Source organism: Mesocricetus auratus, unplaced genomic scaffold (assembly GCF_017639785.1).
Source record: "Mesocricetus auratus isolate SY011 unplaced genomic scaffold, BCM_Maur_2.0 Super-Scaffold_100007, whole genome shotgun sequence".
In the NCBI taxonomy this organism is placed as follows: domain Eukaryota; kingdom Metazoa; phylum Chordata; class Mammalia; order Rodentia; family Cricetidae; genus Mesocricetus; species Mesocricetus auratus.
In genome coordinates, this window is record NW_024429191.1 from 48,386,097 (window position 1) to 48,409,815 (window position 23,719).

Genomic DNA, 23,719 nt, shown 5'->3' on the forward strand with positions numbered 1-23,719 from the left:
GTTAAAATTCTGGTTGGTTGTTGTCTGTTTGCTTTATACGTTAGTAAGCTACAAATCCTTTTTTTTTTTTTTTTTCAGTACTGAGGACTGAACCTAAGACCTCAGTCCCAGCCTAGGTAAAACTAAAATTAGGAATTGTTAGGAAGCCTTTACTCCCAGCAGTTGGGAGGCAGAGGCAGCCTGGTCTATATAGCAAGTTCCAGAACAGCCAGAGCTAAGTAAAGAAACCCTGTGGAGTGCGGGGGGGGGGTGTTTAATAACTGTTGAGCGTGGTGGAGCACAGCTGTGATCCCAGCACCATACTGAGGCCAAGGGATCGCAAGTTTAAAGGCAGTCTCAATAAAACCATACAGCAGAAAAGATATGGATGGGGGAGGGGACCCAAGATAGGAGTTAAGGTCTTGGGAGAATGAGAGGAGACCGGCACCAAGGGCAAGGGGAAGGTGCTAGGGTGGGTCCTGTACTTGTCAAAGTTGACATCCAGCATGCCCGTTTTCTCCTGGCTAATTCGTAAGAGTGGCGTGTCCAGCCGTCGAATGCAGTCCTTGTCCAGCGTTGCTGTCCACTCTTGGAAGGTTTTTCGAACCAATTCATCAATGGCTATGACCATTTGCTGATAGGTGTGTACACTCTCCTCTCCAGTCCCAATATGGGGCAGGAAATGGGCGCCAGAAAGGCACTGGGGGAGGAACAGATGGGAAGCCCATGTATCCAGACCCTCCATAATGTGCATTTATTTATGCATGCACACCCCTCGGCCCCCCAAGGGAGACTGAGGCTGGTGAGCTAGAGGGGGGACAGGGCCAAACAGAAAGGAAGCAGAGCACGCTAGCCCGTAGAGGTAGCACCGTCCCTGAGCCTGGCCCTGGGTTCTACAAGGAGGCAGTCTGCACAAGCCTGTGAGCAGCAGCCCTCCACGGCCTCTGCGTCAGCACCCGCCTCCAGGATCCTGCCTGTCTGAGTTCCTGTCCTGCCTTTCCTAAGTGATACACAGCAATGCTGAAGGGGAAGCCTAATAAACCCTTTCCTCCCAAACTTGCTTTTTGGTCATGGTGTTTTGGCACAGCAACAGAAATCCTAACTAAGACGCCTCCAAAAGTTTGTTTCTAAATAGAAGGGCACAGGTTCTCACTGCATAGCTCAGGCTGGCCTGAACTCACAGTCCTCCTGCCCCGGCCCCCAAGTGTTAGGATTACAAGCATATTCCACCATTGCCTAGATCAAAAAACAGTTTGTCTTTTGAAAATCCTCCCCTGCTTGTTGCTGCTTTGTCCGTGTTCTTCCAGAGAGAGCAGGTTCTTGCTGCCCAGGTCTCTGGATGACCGGGTGTGCCCCTGTTTTGTTATTCTAACTTCTCAGATGCTAGCCTTATGTCTCCTCCCCACCTTCATACAAAATGCTAAAATGACCTTTGTTCCACTAGCCATGCCAAACCGTGGCTCACCAAAGTCATCGAGTCTGCCCCTCCCTTCCTCCACGTAGCCTCTAGTCACTCTCGCTAAGGACCCTGTCTGGACGGATGGACGAGGACACACACGCGCGCGCACACACACACCCCGCCGCTGCTGCCCAGGCTGAACACAGCCAGCACACCCTGCCGCCTCACTGAAGATGGTTTAGAAGGAGCCAGACACACACACACGCTCACACACACACATTCACACACACATTCACACACACACACACACACACACACACACACACACACCGCCGCCCAGGCTGAACACAGCCAGCACACCCCGCCGCCTCACTGAAGATGGTTTAGAAGGACCCAGACACTCACACACACACTCACACACACACACACACTCACACACACACCCCGCCGCCTCACTGAAGATGGTTTAGAAGGACCCAGACACTCACACACACACTCACACACACACACACACTCACACACACACACCGCCGCCTCACTGAAGATGGTTTAGAAGGACCCACACACTCACACACACACTCACACACACACACACACTCACACACACACACCGCCGCCTCACTGAAGATGGTTTAGAAGGACCCACACACTCACATTCATGACTCTGTCGATGCGCCGCCGCAGGATCCGCATCCAATGTGCCTGCCCAGAAAACTGAGCCATGTACGGCTCCAAGTACGGCGACTTCTTGTTCAGCTCACGGTTCACCAGGGCCAACTCGTTATTGAACAGCATGTAGAGATCGACAGCCTTCTTCTCATAGGTCCGCATGATGGCCTGGGGAAGAAGATGTCACGCTCCATGGAGGTGGGTTCCCTCAGTCTCGTACCCCGGGAGAATGTCTCCTGACAGCCACACACAACGGCGGCAGCATACAGAAGCAGGAAGATGCGACAGAAGACAAACCCGCGACTGAACGGGATGGGGGGGGGTGGACACATGTACAGGCAGGACAGAGTCTGGAAGAACTAAAGGCAAGGGGCAGGCCCTCGGGTGGGGGGGGGACGCACCTCCCGAGTAGCCAGCCTGTGGAAGGTGTCCAAAAGCAGCACTCCGTGCTCTACATCCCGAACCAACTCAAAGGCTGAGGTGATCAAGTTCTGGGTCATCACCTCCAGATCCTTGATGCCAGCACGGAACCTGAAAGGTCAGAGAGACACAGAGACGTGGGAGTGCCCAGGCCTGCCTCCCAGCTGTATCCCAAGTGCTAGAATTCACTTAAAACGGTGGGAAAAAAAGTCACGGCACTTTCAGTGGCTGAAGCTGAGGACGTAGCCTGTCGGGACCCTGAGGGCAGGACAGTACAGAAGCCTGAATACTGGCACCAATTGCTGTCCATCAGCCCCCGTGTCAGGCACATGACTGAATGCCACAAACGTGTTCCATTCTAGACAATGCTAGGAGACAGTCCTTGGCCTTCTTTATGGATCAGGAGGCTCAGGCATCTGCCAGTGTGGATCCTCAGGACATTTGCTCAATGTCCTGAAGGTACACTTGAACCTGGAACCTGGCCAGCTGCTTCTCTCTCCTCTCGCCTTCCCAGCCTTAAGCTGTTCCCACAGTCTTCGGCTTGTGATCTTCCTGCCTCTGCCACCCAGACTCTGGGATTTCCGTAGTCCCCTTTGCACACCGAACGTCTCTTCCTGCTCCTCCACCTCCCTGCACAGCCCTGGCCTCAGCCTGTGAGTCCCTCACTTGTTGTAGTCTTCATGCCAAGAGGTGTTCTTAACATCTAGGATGCCTCCGCGAACGGCTCTCAGCGTCTGCAGATTCCTATGAAAGATGTCCTCGATTTCTAGCAAGTTCCGTGTGATCTGTGGCCCCTGGGCACCAAAGAAGCAGGGAAGGGGACCCTGCTTGCCATCTTCCCACCGGGCAAAGTGGTACTGACATTCGCATACCTAAAAAGAGACGTGTGTGAGCTTTCTTTCTCTTCTGAACCCAGGCGTCCTGAGTTCCTTGGTTTGCCTTCAGCTGTCTCTGAACTAGAGAGGACTATCCAGATGGAAGACACTGGGGTGATTTTTGGCTGAAGGATGAACTATGAGATGCTTAGGCACTTGTAACAGGCAAAAGTCAAGAAGAAAGGCAGTAGGAGATCACACAATCGTGCAGAAAGAGCCAACATGCCAAGTTCCAGGTCTGGACTCTTTTTCTTTGTTTGTTTGTTTTTCAAGACAGGGTTTCCCTGTGTAGCACTGGATGTCCTGGAACTCGTTCTGTAGACCAGGCTGGCCTCAAACTCACAGAGATCTGCCTGCCTCTACCTCCCGAGTGCTGGGAGGTGTGTGCCACCACCGCCTGACTCAGGGTTAGACTCTTAAGCGGAGCCTTGGCCCCACCTGCTTGACTCCTTGCAAGGGACTCAGGGTTTGCTGTGGGCTTTGATGCTCCCCATCCTGGCAGTCTCCCTACCTCAATAAGGTCCTTGCAGCGCTGCACAAAGGCATCTACCTGAGCAAAGATGCTGGTCTGGTCTAGAACCCAGCCCCGACTGGAGAACCTGTGTGAGGGAGAAGAGGAACTGAATCCGAAGCAGAAACAGGACGGATGAGTCTGTCCTTGGAAAACTGGCCTGTGTGAACCTGGGTTCAGAAAAGAGGCCCTGAGGAACAGTTGCCCTGAACCCCGGGAGAAGAAGCCCAAGGTGAGCAGAAGCACAGAGGAGACACAAATTCAAGTTCTAGAAAGTGGTCTTTCAGGCTGTGTGGTCATGGGAGGAGGGAAGGGACACTTGAAGCTCCTGCAGGGGCTATAAGAAGACATCAGGGCTAGGAGCCAGAATGTCTACAGCCAAGCAGAGCCTTAGCTGGGCATAGACACTCCATAAAAGAGGAGGGCATGAGAAGCATTGGTCTTTCTTCTGTGGGAGTGTCAAGGATATACATGGACGTTAGGGGACTCATCGTACTGGGTATGCATCTGGACGGCTCGCAGGTAGTGGTCTTTCCACGCGTGACAACAGGAAATGCAGCCATGCAGGTCGTCCTTGCTGGAAATGACATAGCCCTCAAAGATTCGGTCCAGAGAGATGGAGTGACAGCACAGGCGGATGATCTCGTTGCTCATCTGCAGAGGGAGCCCAATAGCCTCAATTCTCAGCCTCCTTCCCACCACTCCCTTTCCTGGCTCTCCATAATTATGCCTCAGGTCTTGGGCTCCTGGCTCCCGGGTTGGCTCCTGAACACTCGGCACGTGCTGCATGCCTCGTCATAATCTTTGCTCTGCCCTCAGCCCAGCTCTGCAGTTTCGCTGCTCTGTCCCTCTACTGGCCTTTGTCTCCCCCTAAAAACCCTGTCTGGATCATTCCTGCTCAGGAACCGAGTTCTCTCTTGAAACAACCTCCCCAGACCCAACTGTAAACTTGATCTTAAAAGAGGAGACGAGGTCTTCCCTCTGCTGGACTCAGCCCAGTCTATCGTTTATCTCCTCACCTAAGCTCAGTCACCTCCTCTCAAAGCCGCTCACCCTGCTTGAGCTACTTCAGTGAGAAGCAGGAGCCAGGCCTATCTCCCATGGGTGCCTTTCCACCACACATCTGCCAGGGAGTCAGCCCTGCCCACATGGCCACCCCACCTCACCCCTGTGCTCTGCAGCCACACACCTTCCGGAACAGAGAGGTGAGCCTTTCCCGGGTGTTGTAGTGGGGGGAGTTGACCCAGATGATGCGGATGAGGCTGATCAGCTTTGGGAGCTTCTCAGAGATGTCCTTGGGCTTCATGAAGGCCAGCTCCTGGTAGGGTTCCCTCAGGATTGACAGGAAAGTCAGGTTTGACTGAGCTTGGCGGGAGCCGTCCTAGCAAGAGAAAGCAGGAGGCCTCTTATTCACCCAGGGAAACAGATTAGGGGCCTGGAGAGATGGCTCAGTGGGAAAGTGCTTGCTGCCGTGCAGACATGAGGATCTGAGTCTAGATTCCCAGCATCCATGTAAGAGCTGCGCACAGTGGCCTGTAATCCCAGCACTGGCTTGACAGGAAGACAGGCAGGTCCTTGGAGCTCGCTGGCCAGTTACACTAGCCAACAGGTGAGCTCCAGGTCAGTGAGAGACCTGTCTAAAAAACCATACGGGGCTGCAGAGATGGCTCAGCCGTTAGGAGCACTTGCTGCTCTTGCAGAGGACCTATAGATTCTGTTCCCACCACCCACAATGACAGCTAATGCTATCTGTAACTCCGACTCCAGAGGGTCAAACGTCCTCTCCTGGCTTCCTAGGGCACTGCATGCACGTAGTAGACATACATGCAGGCAAAACATTCATGCGCATGAAATAATGTAAGCAAATACAACTTTTATTTAAAAAAAATAAAGTGAAGAACAATTGAAGGTTATAGTCAGTGAATTCCTCTGGCCTCCACATGCACACACACACACATAAACACGTGTGTGCACACACCCATATGAGCATGTATATAGACCACACACGCGCGTGCGCGCACACACACACGAGCATGTATATAGACCACACGCATGCACACACACACACACGAGAATGTATATAGACCACATGCACACACACGTGCATACACACATGTATATAGACCACACGCATGCACACACACACACACATATACACACACTAGATTCAGATCTCCCACCCATCTTGATCACCATCTAGGCAGCCTTCCCAATAAGCTTTCTCTGGGATTTATTTCAAGACCAGAGTTTGCATATTCACTTGCTTTTTAAAATATTTATTTTTATGTGATTTTGTGTTTTGTCCACATATATGCCTATGTACAGTGTGCATGCCCAGTGCCTGTGAAGGCTAGAAAGGGTGTTGGATCCCCTGGAACTGGAGTTGCAGATGGTTGTGAGCTGCCATATGGGTTCTGGGAACTGAACCCAGGTCCTCTGCAAGAACATCTAACATTCTTAACCTCAGAGCCATCGATCTAGCCCTCACTTCCTTTTTATGAGACAGGGCCTCACATAGTCAGGCTGGCTTCAGACTGACTACACAGCCAAGGGTGACCTTGACTTTCTGAACCTCCTACCTCCACCTCCAAGTGCTAGGTGTGGTGCGTTAGAAGAAAATGGCCCCCAAAGGAAGGGGCACTATTAGGAGGTGTGGCCTTGATGAAGTAGGTATGGCCTGTTGGAGGAAGTGTGTCACTGTGGGGGTGCTCAAGCTACACCCAGGGTCACAGTTCACTTCCTGCTGCCTGTGGATCAAGATGTAGAACTCTCAGCTCCTTCTCCAGAACCATGTCGGCCTACATGCCATGTCCCACCATGATGATAATGGACTAAACCTCTGAAACTATGAGCCACCCCGATTAAATGTTTCCCTTTATAAAAACTGCCATGGTCATGGTGTCTCTTCACAGCAATAGAAACCCTAAGACAGCTAGGATTACAGATGTAAACCACCACACCCACTGAGCCAGGGTTTCACTCATGCTAGGCAAGCACTCTACCCCCTGAGCACTATGCCCCACCCTTCAAGTGCTATTTCCTAGGAAAGCTTCAGACTGGGAATTCTCCAAGCCCAATCTGGGATCCGCTTCAACTGAATTGAGAACTCTGTATGCAGTGGATGTTCAGAGCTTGGGTGAACGGCCTAAGCACCACTCCCCTCCCACAGCCACTAAGGCCACCCAGTCCCCTTACTGTCCTGTTCTCAGTGAGGGTCTTAAACTTCTCCTGTTCAATACAGCTCAATTGCCTCAAAATCTGGTTGCAATTTTCACTTGGGAAGAAAGGTCTTCTTCACCCATCACTCACCTCCCGGGAGACCCAGCACCAACAGGACCAGCTAGTCATAGGAAATTTACTTTTTACATGTTTGAACCTCTCATGCCTGAACTACACAGGCTTATCCTGGGTTCGGTGTTATCTCCAATTCCTCTTTTATGTAAGTCCTATTTTCTCAGCTGCATTGGGATGCTGGGCTCACTGAGGGGGATCGACATTTCCTTGCTGACCAACTGGATGTCTTCCTACCTAAACAAGTGTGGTATTGTTTAGGGGATGATGACAAGAGGGCACATTCAATACAGGCGTAGTTTGTAAGACATTTTAAGGGGTAGGCGAGATGACTCAGCGAGTGAAGGTTGTTTGCCACTACATCTGACAACCCGAGCTCCAGTCTAGACCCCCGAGGCTGAAGGGGAGAACTGCCTCCTGCAGGTCGGCCTCTGATTTCCACAGTGGCATGCCTGAGGATACCCGAGACCCTGTCTGACCACACTGACAACGCCTCCGGGACTTTTTCATACCACGCGTGCTTTCTGCGAGTCCACAGTGCTGGGTCAGTCTCTGCCTGCCTCCTGCTCCTCACCCTCGACCCAGGTCATCCCAGCCACTGCCCACGAAGCTCCCAGTCTTTGTCCCCCTCAACCTGGATCTGCTGGGCCAGCTTCATAAAGGGCGGCAAGTAGGACGACTTCGAGAGGAGCAGGATGGACTCGATGTGTTTCACCCCCTTCTTCACGAGCTGCTTGCTGATGCCAGACAGGTCCGTGCAGCGGTTGTGCCAGAACTCGATCTCTTCCAAAGGGCCTAGATTCTCTCCTGTCTCCACAGACTCCTGAGCACTCAGCACCTCCTTGATCTGCCGGGTCCAGTGAATCATGGAGGCTGCGGAGAAGCAGGGGGGCATTTTCTGCTCCCGAGATGTGCCTCAATGCTGTGCAGCCCTCCAGGCCAGCTCCTCTGTCAGCTGCTCGAGCTGCCTCCCCCGCCCAGCCCCGACCCTGGCAGTGCCAGCCGCTCACTCTCCAAGCGCTGTACCAGCTCTTTGTCCTTTACCACCACTTCAGGGTTCATGTTCATGGCCTCTGCGGGGATGTACAGGACGGTGTGACCCTCCAGCTTGTACCGCGTATCTGAAAAAGGACCGGGAAAATTCCAAGGGTGAGCTTCGCTGCCTGTGTCAACTGTGATGGATGATCAATGAGGGGGCAGGAAGTACAGCCAACTCTACGTACCCATAGGCTCCATGCCCACAACTCAGAGAGAGCTCCACTACTATCAGTGCGGTCAGACAGGGTCTCCCATATCGTCAGGCATGCCACTGTGGAAATCAGAGGCCGACCTGCAGGAGCTGGTTCGCCTCTCCCACTGCAGGGGTCCGAGGCTGGAACTCGGGTTGTCAGGCATAGTGGCAAATACCTTCACCCACGGGGTCATCTCACCTGCCCACCTCAAATTTTTCTACAAACTGCATCTGCACTGAGTGTGCCCTTTTGTCATCAATCCCTGAGCAACACAACACTTGTTTACATTGTTCTAGGTGCTGTGAATAATCTAGAGATTATTTAAAGTGCATGGAAAGATACATGTAGGTTATATACAATCACTGCATCATTTTCTAAGAGGCTTGAACATCCACAGAATGGAGTATCTAAAAGCAGTCCCCTACAGATAGCAAAGACAGCATATGCATTTTAGGAGAACAGACAGGAGTAACTATGACTCAGACTTCTTTGGTATAGAGAGCAGAAGTAACAGAAGCCAGTGGCAAAGCTCCAGGAGGTCTGTTAAGAAATTACCATAAAATAATTTCACTATCTGCACCATGTCCTCCACAATACACACAAGTTCCCAACTGCCCCTCCCACCGCCTATATGTCTCCTTATGCTTCCTGTACTCAGAGCAATCTCCAGCTCTAGTTCGAGCAGGTCTGAACACATCCTATATTAGAAAAGTGTATCTAAATTAGAAGGCAATTTTGCAACAATATTATATTCATCATTGACCGAGACTTTGTTTAGCAGAGCCGAAGACCTCAGACATGTCAAACAAACCTCTACATCTAAGCCCCCCTTTTGTGACTAGCTGTTATTATTCAATGATACTCAAAATGTTCTTTTCTTTATTGTTGTTTCATTTTGTTTGAGCCTGGCCTGAAACTCACAGAAAGAGAGTGAGATCTGCCCGACTCCGCCATGGTGTCACCACACCCAGTCCTCTGATGAGATCTTATTAATAGGAAATGCTTTACATTATGACATTTACATGAAAAGGAATCTAAGACAGTATCTTATATGATACCTCAAACAAAGACTAGACAGACACTAGGCCAGGCAGTAGTGGCACACGCCTTTAATTCCAGTCCTGGGGAGGTAGAGACAGGTGGATCTCTGTGAGTTTGAGGCCAGACTGGTCTACAGAGTGGGTTCCAGGACAGCCAGGGCTAAACAGTGAAACCCTGTCTCAAAAAAATAAAACAAACAGCCGGGCGGTGGTGGCGCACGCCTTTAATCCCAGCACTCGGGAAGCAGAGGCAGGCAGATCTCTGTGAGTTCGAGGCTGGGCTGGACCGACAGCCTCCAAAACAATAGAGAAACCTTGTCTCGTAAAACCAAAAAAATAAAAAAATAAAGCAAACAATCCTTTGGAAAAAGAAGACATTGAAAGAAATAGCTTGTTTTGTTTTTAACACTTTTTAGGCTTATTTATTTAATGTGTGTGAATACTTTGCTTGCATGTATGTCTGTGCACCATGTATGTGCCTGGTGCCCATGGAGGTCAGAAGAGGCTATTAGATCCCTGGAACAGGAGTTACAGACAGTTATGAGTACCATGTGAGTGCTGGCCATAAAACCTGGGTCCTCTGCAAGACCAACCACTGTTCCTAACCACTGAGCCAACTCTTCAGCTCTCTTTTGCTGTTTGGGCTGGTTGGTTGGTTGGTTGGTTGGTTTTTTGAGGCAGGGTCTTACTATGTAGCTCTGGCTGTCCTAGACTGTCCTAGAACTCACTATGTAAAACAGACTGATCTTACACACACAGAGATCCACCTGCCTCTGCCTATAGAGTGCTGGGATTAAAGGCGTGCGCCACTGTGCCCAGCTTCCGTATTCTGTGTTTTAAGACAGGTTCTCTCTATGTGATCCATACTGGCCTTGTGCTCAGTATCCTCCTTCCTCAGCGTCTCTAGTATGCCCCTGAGACTTTAGTCTTTAAGTCAGATTTACTTTTGTTCTGAGAAAGGTCTCATGTGAGCCAACATCACCTTGAATTTCTGATCCTTCTTCCTCTGCCTCCTGAGTGCTAGGATTACAGGCGTGTGCCACCATGCTTGGCTCCGATGTTCTTGCTGCTGTTCTTCTGGACTCGTGTGCCTTAGGCTAGTCTCTAGCTCACTATGTAGCTAAGAATGACTTTGAATTCCTGATCCTCCTGACTGTACCTCCCGAGTGCTGGGATGACAAGTGTGTGCACCACCCCCAGGGTACAGAATGTGGGGATCAAACCCAGGGTTTTGTGCATGCTAGACAAGCGCTCTTGCAACTGAGCTATGTTCCCAGCCCAAGTCAGGACACATGGAAGCAATGCTCTTGTGCAATTCGTGTTCCCACTTTTTGTTTTGTTTTGTTTTTGGAGCCTGTCCTGGAACTCACTCTGTAGACCAGGCTGGCCTCGAACTCACAGAGATCCGCCTACCTCTGCCTCTTGAGTGCTGGGATTAAAGGCGTGCACCACCACCGCTCGGCTGTGTGTGCATGTATTTAAGCACGCAGGTACCACACGCATGTGGACAGAATGCACGTGTGATTTCATTTCAAGGAGGCTTTCAAAGGCTGGGAGTTAACTGTGTGACACCATAAGCACTTAGCTAGCATACATCAAGCCCTGGGTTTGGTCCTCAGTGCTGGAAAGACATTCTTTTGATATTGATTTGAATGAATATGAATATTAATAACAGGGTCGAGCCGGGCGGTGGTGGCGCACGCCTTTAATCCCAGCACTCGGGAGGCAGAGGCAGGTGGATCTCTGTGAGTTCGAGGCTGGGCTGGACCGATAGCCTCCAAAACAATACAGAGAAACCCTGTTTCGTAAAAACCAAAAAAATAAAAATAAAAAAATAAATAAATAATAGGGTCGATGGTAGAGTGTGTGATTAGCACAGGTGAGGCCCCGTGTGTAATCCTTAGCTCCATCACAAAGAAAAATAGAATAAAATAAACGGCTAATGAGATGCATCCCCCAGCTGCCTTGTAACCCCACCATGGAGCAGTCAGCTGCTCCAGTCTCTAGCTTACCTGTCAGGCAAGCCAAAAACCTATGCAGATGTGAGATAAAATGATTTCGGATGCTCTCAGGCCAGCTTGTATTCATGAAAATCTGAGGGACGTAGACGCCACTGAGAAGCCGAAGCAATGCTGGGATGTAAGCACCCCGCACCGTCCCAAACTGCACAGTTGCCTCAAAGTTCTCTGGGGTGATGGGAACTGGTGCTTGCCGGATGAAGTACACGATCTGACTCTGGGTCTGCAGAAAAGAGCATATCAGGGCTCAGGCTCCAGGAGCCACCAAGATGTCCAAAGAGATCTGAGGCTACCCCAGTGAAAGCCAGGCTGACCTCTTTGTCAGTGTCCCTACCTATGCCATGAAGTGCCTCCTGTCCTTCCCAGGGATGTAGATTCCACAGCCGAAGATATGGGAAGGAAATTAATAAAACGTGCCTTGAGGGTACAGATTATTTTATTCAGCTTGAACCAGAGTCTAACACACTGTGTCTAGCACATAGGAGATGATCAATAAATTTTTATTGGGTGAATGGGTAGATGGACAGGATAGAAATAGGTATTTTTTTCAGTGATGGAAAAAGCAGGGAGGAATAAAAGATCAAAAAGGAAGACTACAAGTAAGAAATAATTATTGGTGGGTGGTGGCGCACACCTTGAATTCCAGCATTCAGGGTGCAGAGGCAGGCAGATCTCTGAGTTTGAGGTCGGCATGGTCTACAAAGTGAGTTCTGGGACAGCCAGGGCTACAAAGAGAAAATTTAAAAATAAAAAATTATCTAGGATTTCTTGTTTCAGTTGCTTTTTTTTTTCAGGTCTCAAACTGGCCTGGTGTTTACTACACAGCTGAGGGCAACCTTGAACTGAGGTCCACCTGCCTCCACCTCTCAAGGGGCAGGGAATAGGTGTGTGCCTCACACCAGGCTTTGGTTTGCAGATTCTTTTTCCCAGTTTTTCCTTTAGCGTTCAGTTTTACCTATGGTGCGGTTCTGCTGTGGCCTACATTCAGAAGCATGTAGCTTTTCTTAGTTATAAGACAAAACCAAAAAAAGGTTCACTCCAGTGTTTGTCACAGAGATAAAAAAGTTTGACCAACACACACAAAGAGAGATAAAGCAGAATCCTGCTATTTCTAATTGTGCTTGAATTTGAGAGAATAAAGAGATACTGAAGTTGATACAAGGATTGTTAAGCTTCGAATAAATGCCTCCTTACCCAGAGACATCTCAAAATGATCCTATTTTTCTAGTTCTGGGAACTGACTACTGGACCTCACCCCTGCAAGCCATATGTGACATTCTTCAACTACATTACTGCCCAATTTCCCCCATCTATTTTATATTATTATTGTAGTGTGTGTGTGTGTGTGTGTGTGCTTTTATTTTTTCTAAGACAATTCTCTGCTGTGAGGCCATGACCTAGAACTCACTATGTAGCCCAGATTGGCCTCCAGCTTGCAGGAATTCCCCTGCTTCGGCTTCCCAACTGCTAGGACTGCAGACGTGTGCCCCCACTACCGGCTTTCTCAATGTTTAATTCCAAACACTCCAATTCACAGAAAAATTCAAGAAAAATAAAACTAACAAAATGTCCTTTTTGCCTAGATTCAGTGTCAACACTTTGCATGTTTGCCTCCTCTCTTTACATGAACCTTTGTGAGCTGCAGGCATCCAGACACCACACCCTTAATACTTGGCCTTTATCTTCTAAAAATACCTAACACTGTGATTACTGCACTAGAAAAAAATTGACCTAATACAATAGAATATATGCCCATATTTAACTTTCTCCAGTAGTCCAAATACTGTCATTTATAGCTGGGTTGCTTCCCCTTATTTCCAATTCAGGATCATACAGGGTCATGCCGTATTTTGTTGTTACTACTATTTGTTTTTGTTTCTGTTTTGAAATGGGTTCTCACTATGTAGTCCTGGCTGGCCTGGAATACATTGCTACATAAACTAGAATGGCCTTAAACTCACAGGGATCCCCCTGCTTCTACCTCCCAAGTGTGTGTGTGTGTGTGTGTGTGTGTGTGTGTGTGTGTGTGTGTGTGAAGGCAATCTTACTTAACCCTCAATACTCCGGTTTTACCTCTCAAGTGATGGGATTACAAGCATGTGCCATCGTGTTCAGTTTTTTCTTTCTTTTTATGTTGTAATATCAGCCATTCTAAGCCAGACTTTTTCCAAAACAGTCCTTAATTTGGATTTATCTGACTGCTTGTTGCTAGGTTGAAGTTAAATGTTCTTTGTAGAAAACCATATAGCTAATGTTCCCAAAGATTTGGTATCCTTAAAATTGAGTGCGGTAAGTAAAATACGCGCTGACATTAAACGTGAGTAATAAACAGTAAACATATCAGTGCGTCCTTTTGATTCCCTGTGCAGTTCCTCCTTCATTTCAGGAAAATTCTTTTGTGTTCTGTCTAAATCCACACTGCATTGGCTCCCTCCTCCTGCAGTAGGGTTGTGCCCCACCCTCAAGTCTCACCGCCTCTCTCTAATTGCGGTAATGTCTCCGGCCTTTTCTTTCACATGAACTGCGGATGCCTCAGCCTTCCCCTCTGTCGGTGACAGATTTTCAACCACAGCTATTCAGTTCCTCGCCATTTTTCATCTTCTGGTTTTGTAACGTGCTGCTTTATTCATTTCCTAAAATCCATACTCTCCCTTCATCTCATTCTCGCCCTTTATCATTTCGCCTGCTTTTTTAAAAAGAGTGCATTCGTGTTCCTATCAAGTTGCACTGTCTACAGTGCTGTTGTGAGGAGTCTCCTTCTCTTCCTCCTGTTCTTGCTTTGTTCTTTTTTTCCCCCTTTGTCCTTGATATAATATGCTCGCCGTTGCCATGCAATTTCACCCCATCTTGCTCATGCCAGCAGCTTTGTCAGTTCACTCTTTTGGCTCTAGCACACTGTGGGCGACTTCTTGATGTCCCACTGTGAGAGACCAGTTTATTTTACCTCTTGAAGTTAAAGCAAAAGGATTAGGTATTTTATATTTTATTCACTTTTTTGTAGCCTGAGAGACCTGTGTGAGGAGGGTGAGTGGTTAAGGTAATTTAAAGCAATGGCAAATCATTGTTAAAACACAAAACCTCTTAGGAGGTTCTGGGACTGCTCTGAGGTTCCCTCCATCCAAGTGCGGCGAGAAGGAACTCTGCCTTGGCGTTCCACTGGTCACCCGCTTAATGTTCAGATCTGCTTTTCAAATTCCCCAGATTTGAGTATGCCTTTTTTTTCTGTATCATACATGGATGATCATATGTGGCTTTTTTTCCAGGTATGCAGGTTTTCCTTTTTGCTCCTTTTATCAGATACTGGATGATGGATGGGGGGGGGGGTGAAGAAGGGTTTATCTTGGCTAACAGTAAGAGGACACAGGCCATCGCAGTAGGGATACAGGCATGGCAGGGGAGCACAGATAGTCACATGGCGTCCAACGTCAGGACGCAGAGAGGAAGGAATCTTCTTTCCCCTCTCTGTGCTGGGGACTGAATGTAGGACCTCGCACAGGCTAAAAAGACTGAGCTATACCCCTGGCCCTGGGGATAGTCCAGTTTTTGGCTTGTTGTTTTGTTTTGTTTTTCTCTATGTAGCTCTGGCTGTCCTGGAACTCGCTCTGTAGACCAGGCTGGCCTCAGGCTCAGAGATCCGCCTGCCTCTGCCTCCACAGTGCTGTGATCAAAGGTGAGCATCACCATTGCCCAGCCCACATTTTTTTTCTTTTGAAAACAAAAACCTTTTTCTTTCATGTTTCATCTGAGCATCATCGATCCGTAGATAAAAGCTTCTTTTGTCTTGGTTCAGTGTGGAATGCTAAATATCACCTTTCCACTTCATATATGGGAGCCTACGAGAGCGAAGCAATAGACTTTTCCCAACATTTTATTTTTAGATGTTTCAAGCATACAGAAGGAAATAAAAGAATCAGAGCCAGTGAGATGACTCAGTAGTCAAAGGTGCCAGCCACCAAGCCTAGGGACCTATGCTCTATCCTAGAAACCCATGTAATGCATGGAGAGAAATGACCCCCCACAAGCTGTCCTCTGACCTCCACAAATATGCCAAGACATGCATGCTTGTGCGCGTGCATGTGTGTGTGCGTGTGCACACACACACACACACACACACACCACCACCACCACCACCACCAAATAAATAAATGGATAAATAAATAAAGGGAAGTGTTTAGTTAAAAGAATTGCACAAGAGTGACACCCACCACCCAGATTCCACTGTGGACTTTGTACTCCACTGCCTCTGTTGGCCTTTCCCTACCCAGGTCCCCCCACCTCGTCCTCTCGTTCCGCACGTCTGCTTCCCGGCAGTGTCCCACACAACGGGGTTTCATGGGCCTTGGGCACAGGAGAAAGCATGACCTGGCGTCAGGAGGACGCACAGCACCTTCAGCTCCCTGGAGGATCACAAGGGGTACCCACCTGCACAGGCATGCCCAGCTCCAGTTTCAACCCAAAAATGGGATCGACGAAGATGGTGAGGGCGGGCTGCGTGGGGTCCTGGACAAAGTGTTCCAGAACGGCACTATGCTCCTCTGTCCACACTGCATCCGCCAGTCCGGTCAACATAGCTCGTGAGAGGAAAAGTGGCTTCTGCAGGGAGCAGAGAGACACACGCCGTCAGCGCCGTGAGGATGAGCCATTCTCCCATCCACAGCTGCACACTGACTCTGGAGACGAGGGGACACGCCAGAAAGCTGAGGATGACTGAATGGCAGGTTTCAAGCGTTTGAAGGAAGGAGACAATAGACTCCCCTGCCTCTGGGAATGAAAACAGAATGTGTCACAGAGGGAAGTGATGGGCTATTATCTTCCCAAAATATTTCACTTCTGCCTGTGGTTGTGAAAATGCTTTCTCTAGCATTCTCAACCTCAGAGAGAACGGAGAATTAAGGGAGCAGGGAGGATAGCAGCCTGGATCAAGGAATTGGGAGCAAGGAGATGAAGGGGCCGGAAAGGGATGAGGTCCCCAGCAGTTTCCTTGTGAAGCATCCTCCCGGATGCTGCAGTGTGAGACGCCCACTATCAGTCAATTGGCAGAGCAGTGGGGAAAAATCGAGGGGCATGAGGAAAGAAAAGCTGAAAAACACTAAGAGTGAGTTCCAGGACAGCCTCCAAAGCCATAGAGAAACCCGGTCTCGAAAAACAAACAAAAAAAAGGTTCTGTTTTACTTGAAATCAAAAAATATAAATAAAAATAACAAAGACATCATTTATTGTATATTTTTGTTAATAGCAAACTGGCAATTCTTAGTTTGGAACTAACTGCCTTTATTGCTAATGAAAGGACATATTACAATCTGGCTGGGAAAACTTTGTCTTGTGTATTAGAAATATGAGCAATATTCTTTACTCTTTTTTGTTGTTGTTTTGTTTCGTTTGTTTCTCAAGACAGGGTTTCTCTGTGTAGCTTTGTAGACCAGGCTGGCCTCGAACTCACAGAGATCCGCCTGCTTCTGCTTCCTGATTGCTGGGATTAAAGGCGTGCGCCACCACTGCCTGGCTGTTCTTTACTTTTATCATTCTTTTATGTAATTTCTCACTTCTATTTTATGTGTATGAGTGTTTTGCCTGCATGTATGTTTGTGCGCCACTTGCATGCCTGGTACCCAAGGAGATCAGAAGAAGGTGTCAGATCCTATCAAACTGGAGTTACAGGTGAGTCACCATGTGGATGCTGGGAATCAAACCCTGGCCCCCTGGAAGAGCAGCCAGTGCTCTTAACCACTGAGCCATCTCTCCAGTCTCACTCAGTATCCTTACTTATTATTAATGTTAGGTAACTGCATGTACAGAAATCTAGCTTGAGGAAATACTGGGTATTTCAAGTGTGAGTCTTACGGTACTTATCACAGTGTTACTGTGAGAACAAAATATTACAAACAACAATACAACCAAGAATGATGGTTTTTTAACTAAGGTGCATGTGTCTAACAGACACCATATGGGAGACTGAAGCAAGAGGATTAAAAATTAAAGCCCAACTAAGCTAGGTAGTGGGACCCTGTCTCCAAAAAGATGAAAACTACAAGCCCTTGGGTGTGAGCACACTCGTCATCCTAGACCTTGGGTGTGGGCACACTTGTCATCCTAGACCTTGGGTGTGGGCACACTTGTCATCCTAGACCTTGGGTGTGGGCACACTCGTCATCCTAGACCTTGGGTGTAAGCACACTTGTCATCCTAGACCTTGGGTGTGGGCACACTCGTCATCCTAGACCTTGGGTGTGGGCACACTCGTCATCCTAGACCTTGGGTGTGGGCACACTCGTCATCCTAGACCTTGAGTGTAAGCACACTCGTCATCCTAGACCTTGGGTGTGAGCACACTTGTCATCCTAGACCTTGGGTGTAAGCACACTTGTCATCCTAGACCTTGAGTGTAAGCACACTTGTCATCCTAGACCTTGGGTGTGGGCACACTCGTCATCCTAGACCTTGGGTGTGGGCACACTTGTCATCCTAGACCTTGGGTGTGGGCACACTCGTCATCCTAGACCTTGGGTGTGGGCACACTCGTCATCCTAGACCTTGAGTGTAAGCACACTCGTCATCCTAGACCTTGGGTGTGAGCACACGTGTCATCCTAGACCTTGGGTGTGAGCACACGTGTCATCCTAGACCTTGGGTGTGGGCACACTCGTCATCCTAGACCTTGGGTGTGGGCACACTCGTCATCCTAGACCTTGGGTGTGGGCACACTCGTCATCCTAGACCTTGGGTGTGAGCACACTCGTCATCCTAGACCTTGGGTGTGGGCACACTTGTCATCCTAGACCTTGGGTGTGAGCACACTTGTCATCCTAGACCTTGGGTGTGGGCACACTTGTCATCCTAGACCTTGGGTGTGGGCACACTCGTCATCCTTGGGAACCCGGCAAGAAGATAGCAAGTGTGAGATTAGCTGGAACTATTTAGTGAGTTTGAGGCTAGCCTAGACTACAGACTGTTTCAAACAAACAACCAAAAAAATCAGAAGGCAAGGTACAATGCCCCTGTACAGCCTGGGTTTGGGTCCAAGCACTGGTGAGGAAGGGGATATAATTGGCTGGATTTGTGCATTACTGCTATTTAGCTTCTCTTTATCTGTTGGTTTTTCTTTTGGTTTTTTTGGTTGTTTGAAACAGAATCTGGATGTATAGTCCGGGCTGGTTTTATCCATATAATCCTCCCAAGGGCATCGACTGCAAATGTGTGCCACCTCAGCTGGCACCAAGCTTTTCAGTGGATAGTTATTTCTCCCTCTTTCCCTTTTAAAACAATGTAAGGTTGCCACGCTATTCATCTCATCTATGTAACTGCAGACAAGGCTATGTTCTGCTTAGAAGAAAAGATACCGTTTAATGCCCATTTCTCATGGTGATTAGGGCAGACTCTATCAACTCCTCAGTCAAAAGAAATTGCAGAAGATCAGGGAAGAGAATGTCTTAGAAATTACTAGCCAAGTAGGACAATCTCTACCCGCCTGTTCAAGTTCTTTAGATATCCAGGGTTGACCCAGTGGGGGGAACAAGAGAGATCAGCTAAGAGACCAGTTTCTGCCTCAAAGCCTTGTCCTGAAGAAGTGGTCTCAGATCATCTAGTTCTCTACTCATGAACTGGCTTTGTGACGAGCGGGTCGCCTGTGAGGGAAGTGCGAGGATGTGACGAACTAGAAAGAATTCCTCAAACACTGTTCCACCCCTGAGGCTTCGATTCCTCCGTTATTGGGAGAATTATGATCCTTGGGAGAGAGACGCAAACCTACCACATCCATCGAAGTATCCAATTCTTTACGTACTTCAGGTTCCTCTAGTACTAGCTCTGGGGGAATGAAGATACAAAAGTGATGTCACACATAGGAACCATATCACCCAGAAATCCCACTTCTAGATAGTCCCCAAAAGGCTTCAGAGCAGCCAGGCAGGGGTGGCGCACACTTTTGATCCCAGCACTCGAGGCAGAGGCAGGTGGATCTCTGTGAGTTTGAGGCCAGCCTGGTCTACAGAGCGAGTTCCAGGAGAGGTTCCAAAACAATACAGAGAAACCCTGTCTCGAAAAACCAAAAAACAAAAACAAAAACAAAAACAAAAACAAAAAAAGAATGAATGAACCCATGACTTAGTCATTTCAGCCAGATGTGGTGACTCGTGCTGGTAAGAGGAGGACTGCCCTGAGTTCTGAGCAAATGTGGACTACAAATAAACCAGTAGCAGGGCACAGTGGGTCATGTAACCCAGCCCTCGGGAGACAGAGTCAGGAGGATGGCACAGACTTAACCACTGGGTGAGGCCTTGTCTCAAAACATAATTAAGGGCAGAGCTGAGGAGACGGCACAGCGTGTGTCTGTCATGCCGGCACCAGGACCTCAACATGAATCTTGAGAACCAGAACACAGTAGTCCAAGCTTCTGCAATCCCAGCTTTTTCACAGGGAAATGGGACACAGACAGGAACATCCCAGAGGCTGGTGGACCAGTTAGGCTAGTGTGTGCAGCAGAAAAACAACAACGAGACCTTGTCTCAAACAAGGTGGAAGACAAGGACAGGCACACGAGGGTGTCCTCTGACCCCCATAGCACACTGTGGCATGTATCCATTCACACACCCAAATGCCTGCACACCACACACATGCACAGACACATACGTGCACACACATGCTGCATTGGTTAGAGTTTTGCTGTTGTTGTTGCCAACTTGACACAAGCAAGAGTCACGTGAAGAGAGGGAATCTCAACTGGGAAAATGCCTCCATCAAACTGGCCTGTATGCAAGTCTGGGGGGGAATTTTCTTCATTAATAATTGATGCTGGGAGCGTTAGCACACTGTGTGTGGCCATGCCTGGGCAGGTGCTTCTGGTTGCACAATAAAAAAAAAAAAAAAGCAAACCAGATGGCTAGAGAGATGGTTCAGCATTAAGAGCATTGGCTGGGCCGGGCGTTGGTGGCGCATGCCTTTAATCCCAGCACTCAGGAGGCAGAGGCAGGCGGATCTCTGTGAGTTCGAGGCCAGCCTGGTCTACAGATCGAGTTCCAGGACAGCCTCCAAAACAATACAGAGAAACCCTGTCTCGAAAAACCAAAACAAAAAATAGCATTGGCTTTGATTTCCAGCACCCACATTTTGGCTAACACTCATTCGTAACTCTAGTTCCAGGGTGACACTTTCTTCTGACCCCTGTGTAGTGCACAGACATACATGCAAGAAAAACCTCCATACACATTAGAAGATAAATCTAAAGTCATCCCTCCGTGGTCTACGCTCTGGTTCCTGCCTCCAGGTTTCCGCCCTGCTTGAGTTCCTGCATGGCTTCTCTCAATGATGGATCTTGATCAGGACATGTAAGCCCAGTGGTCCCTTCCCTCCCTAGGTTGGGTTTGGTCAATGTTTAATCACAGCCATAAAAGTCAAACTAAGACACATACATATATGCATATAAATAAATAAATGCATACATATGCACACACATTAAATACATATGCACACACATTAAATACACATACACAAATGCATGTGCACAAACACACACATACACTGGAAGGAAGAAAAAAAGAAGTAAAGATTCAGGCGTCATCTGGCACCAATTTGTCAAGGTGCTTAAAGTGGCTTTCTTTTGGGAGGATGGAAATGTTCTAAACTGGGTAGTATTGATGGTTGTACAGTTTTTAAATGTGTCAAAAACCAGTGGGTGGTACGCTTTAGGGTCCAGCTCTTTGACCCTGGGTTGCACCCCACATGGGGCTGCACAGCAGAACACGGGGCAGCAGTAAGACGTTTCTGATCAGAACTAATCTAAAAGGCCAACAGGAGGGCTCAGTGGGAGCAGACACAAGCTACCAGCCTGGTGCTCTGAGCTTGATCTCTGGGCCCCACGCGGTGGAAGGAGCGAACTGACTCCAACAAGCTCTTCTCTGACCTCACTCAAGCTCGGTGGGACACGTACACCACGTGCACACAAAGAGAATGAATAAATGACAATATAATACAATAAGTTCTTTTTTAAAAAAATAAGAAAATCAAACACATAATGAACCCTAGGTGTATCTGGCAGCTGTCACCCACCTCCTGTACTGTATCCTGCAATTCACTGCAGCCTTGATACGAAACACGTCTCACACACACACACACACACAAAACCACGCTGCACGCACCACCAACACACTGCCAACAAACCCTGCATGAGACACCTCAGCTCAGATTGGAGACTATTGTGTGTTATGAACTCCAGGGTTTTTACTCTACATACCAAGTTTTCTGTTCTCGTAAAAACACAATGGTTTAATTATGGAAAACAAAGCCCTTAATATTTTCCTGGCATCGGTCCTCAGCATGTAAGCATCAAATTAGGGTGTCTTTGGCTTGTGTTGTATTAACGTGTTTGATTTTTAAAATGGCTGTTTGAAATCCAGGAATGGTGGTGTACATATTTACGTAGTCCCAGAGAAGAGAAAGCAGAGGTAGGAAAATAGTTCAAGGCCAGCCTGATCTACACAAGATCATCTTAAAATAGCACTCAGGAGGCAGGGACAGGTAAGTTTCTATGGGTTCAAGGCCAGCCTGGTCTATATAGTGAGACCCAAACCAGCCAGGGCCACACAGTGAGACCTAGCCTCAAAATATCTATATAAATAAATAAATAAATAAATAAATAAATAAATAAATAAACGTACTGCTCTTGCAGAGTTTGATGTCCAGCACCCATGTCAGATGGCTCCCAGCTGCCTGCAAGCCCACTTCAGGGACTTTCTGTGCCTCAGGTCTCCTCGGGGACACGCATGCACATGAACAATACCCACACTCAGACACACGCACATATACATATAAGCCATTAAAAATAAAATAAATCTTAAAGAAAACGCTGATGCTGGCAAGATAACCCAGCAGCTAAAAGCACTTACTGATCCAGCCTAACAACCTGGGTTCAATCCCAGGAGCCCACACTGGAGGAGAGAGCAGCTGTGTATACATGACCCACGCAGACACACAGGCACACATACAGACAATAAATAACAACAACAACAATAATCATAACGTTGCTAGGTGGTGGTGGCACACATCTTTAGTCCCAGCACTTGAGAGGCAGAGGTAGGCGGATCTGTCAGTTCAAGGACAGCCTGGTCTGCAAAGTGAGTCCCAGGACAGCCAAAGCTGTTACACAGACAAATCCTGTCTCCAAAAACAAAAAAGTTAAATTGTAACATAGTATGAAATGTAGGGGTTGGGGCTGGTAACCATGCAGCTTAATTGGTAAAGGGTCTGCCTCCCATGCATTAAGTCTGGGTTTAATCTCCAGTTGGCACATGCCTGTATCCCAGCATTCAGAAGGTGGAGGCAGGGGGATCAGAAGTTGAAGGTCAGCTTTAGCTACACAGGAGGTTGAAGGTCAAATTGGCCCACATGAGATCCTGTCTCAAAAAACAAATAAAAGTAATGTAACACCATTTGGTATGAAATCCCTGACTCCCATTCCAGGGAGCTCCAGAACAATATTTAACAACCGATTTTTATTACTGTAATTCTGCAGTAAAATACATGAATATCTATACTAAGTGGCTTAAACAGATCATAAATACCTTTGTGTCAGTCTAGGTTAGGTTTCACCACCAAATAAGTTTAGATGCCAGACTTTACAGGGTTGGGAATTTGCAAGTCAGAGATTTGAAGTTTTTTGTTTTTGGTTTTGTTTTGTTTTGTTTTGTTTTTTTTTTGGTTTTTTTTCGAGACAGGGTTTCTCTGTGGCTTTGGAGGCTGTCCTGGAATTCGCTCTGTAGACCAGGCTGGTCTCGAACTCACAGAGATCCGCCCGCCTCTGCCTCCCGAGTGCTGGGATTAAAGGCGTGCGCCACCAACGCCCAGCTTAAGTTTTTTTTTAAAAAAACATTATTTGTGTAGGGGTGGGGGCGGGACAAGGGCGCCACGGTGTGCATGTGACGGTCAGAGGACTTGTAGGGTCAGCTGCTGCCTTTCACAGGGGTCAGCTGCTGGCTTCCTCCAACACTTCCAATCCCACTGCTGAGAAAGCAGAGAGGAAAGGATCCCTAGGAGAGAACTTATCTAAAATAATAATAATAATAATAGTCAGACAGCAGTGGGACACGCCTTTAATCCCAGCACGCGGGAGGCAGAGGCAGGCAGATCTTTGTGAGTTCGAGGCTAGGCTAGGACAGCCAGGACTGATAATAGAGAAACATTATCTCAGAAAATCAAAAAATACAAAAAAAAAAGAAAATCAAAAAATACAAAAATAATAATGATAGAAGGAGAAGAAGAAAAAAAGTGAGCAACACACCCAATGTTATCAAATTC

General features: G+C 48.0%; 1 protein-coding gene across 2 annotated transcripts in view; it reads right to left on the bottom strand.

Moving 5' to 3' along the window:
• The window catches only part of Dnah2 (dynein axonemal heavy chain 2), a 111,525-nt gene that overhangs the window by 83,134 nt on the left and 4,672 nt on the right, over positions 1-23,719 (bottom strand). The window contains exons 3-14 of one of the 2 annotated variants that reach the window (XM_040748946.1): positions 19,182-19,237; positions 15,857-16,027; positions 11,429-11,657; positions 8,155-8,265; positions 7,779-8,017; positions 5,043-5,234; positions 4,350-4,507; positions 3,854-3,941; positions 3,134-3,339; positions 2,449-2,578; positions 2,033-2,215; positions 465-679 (exon numbers count right to left, since the gene is read on the bottom strand). In XM_040748946.1, coding sequence (XP_040604880.1) covers positions 465-679; positions 2,033-2,215; positions 2,449-2,578; positions 3,134-3,339; positions 3,854-3,941; positions 4,350-4,507; positions 5,043-5,234; positions 7,779-8,017; positions 8,155-8,265; positions 11,429-11,657; positions 15,857-16,027; positions 19,182-19,237 — 1,978 coding nt within the window. Of the gene's footprint in view, positions 1-464; positions 680-2,032; positions 2,216-2,448; positions 2,579-3,133; positions 3,340-3,853; positions 3,942-4,349; positions 4,508-5,042; positions 5,235-7,778; positions 8,018-8,154; positions 8,266-11,428; positions 11,658-15,856; positions 16,028-19,181; positions 19,238-23,719 lie in introns of those variants that run through there. The other variant, XM_040748948.1, reaches the window with a different exon arrangement.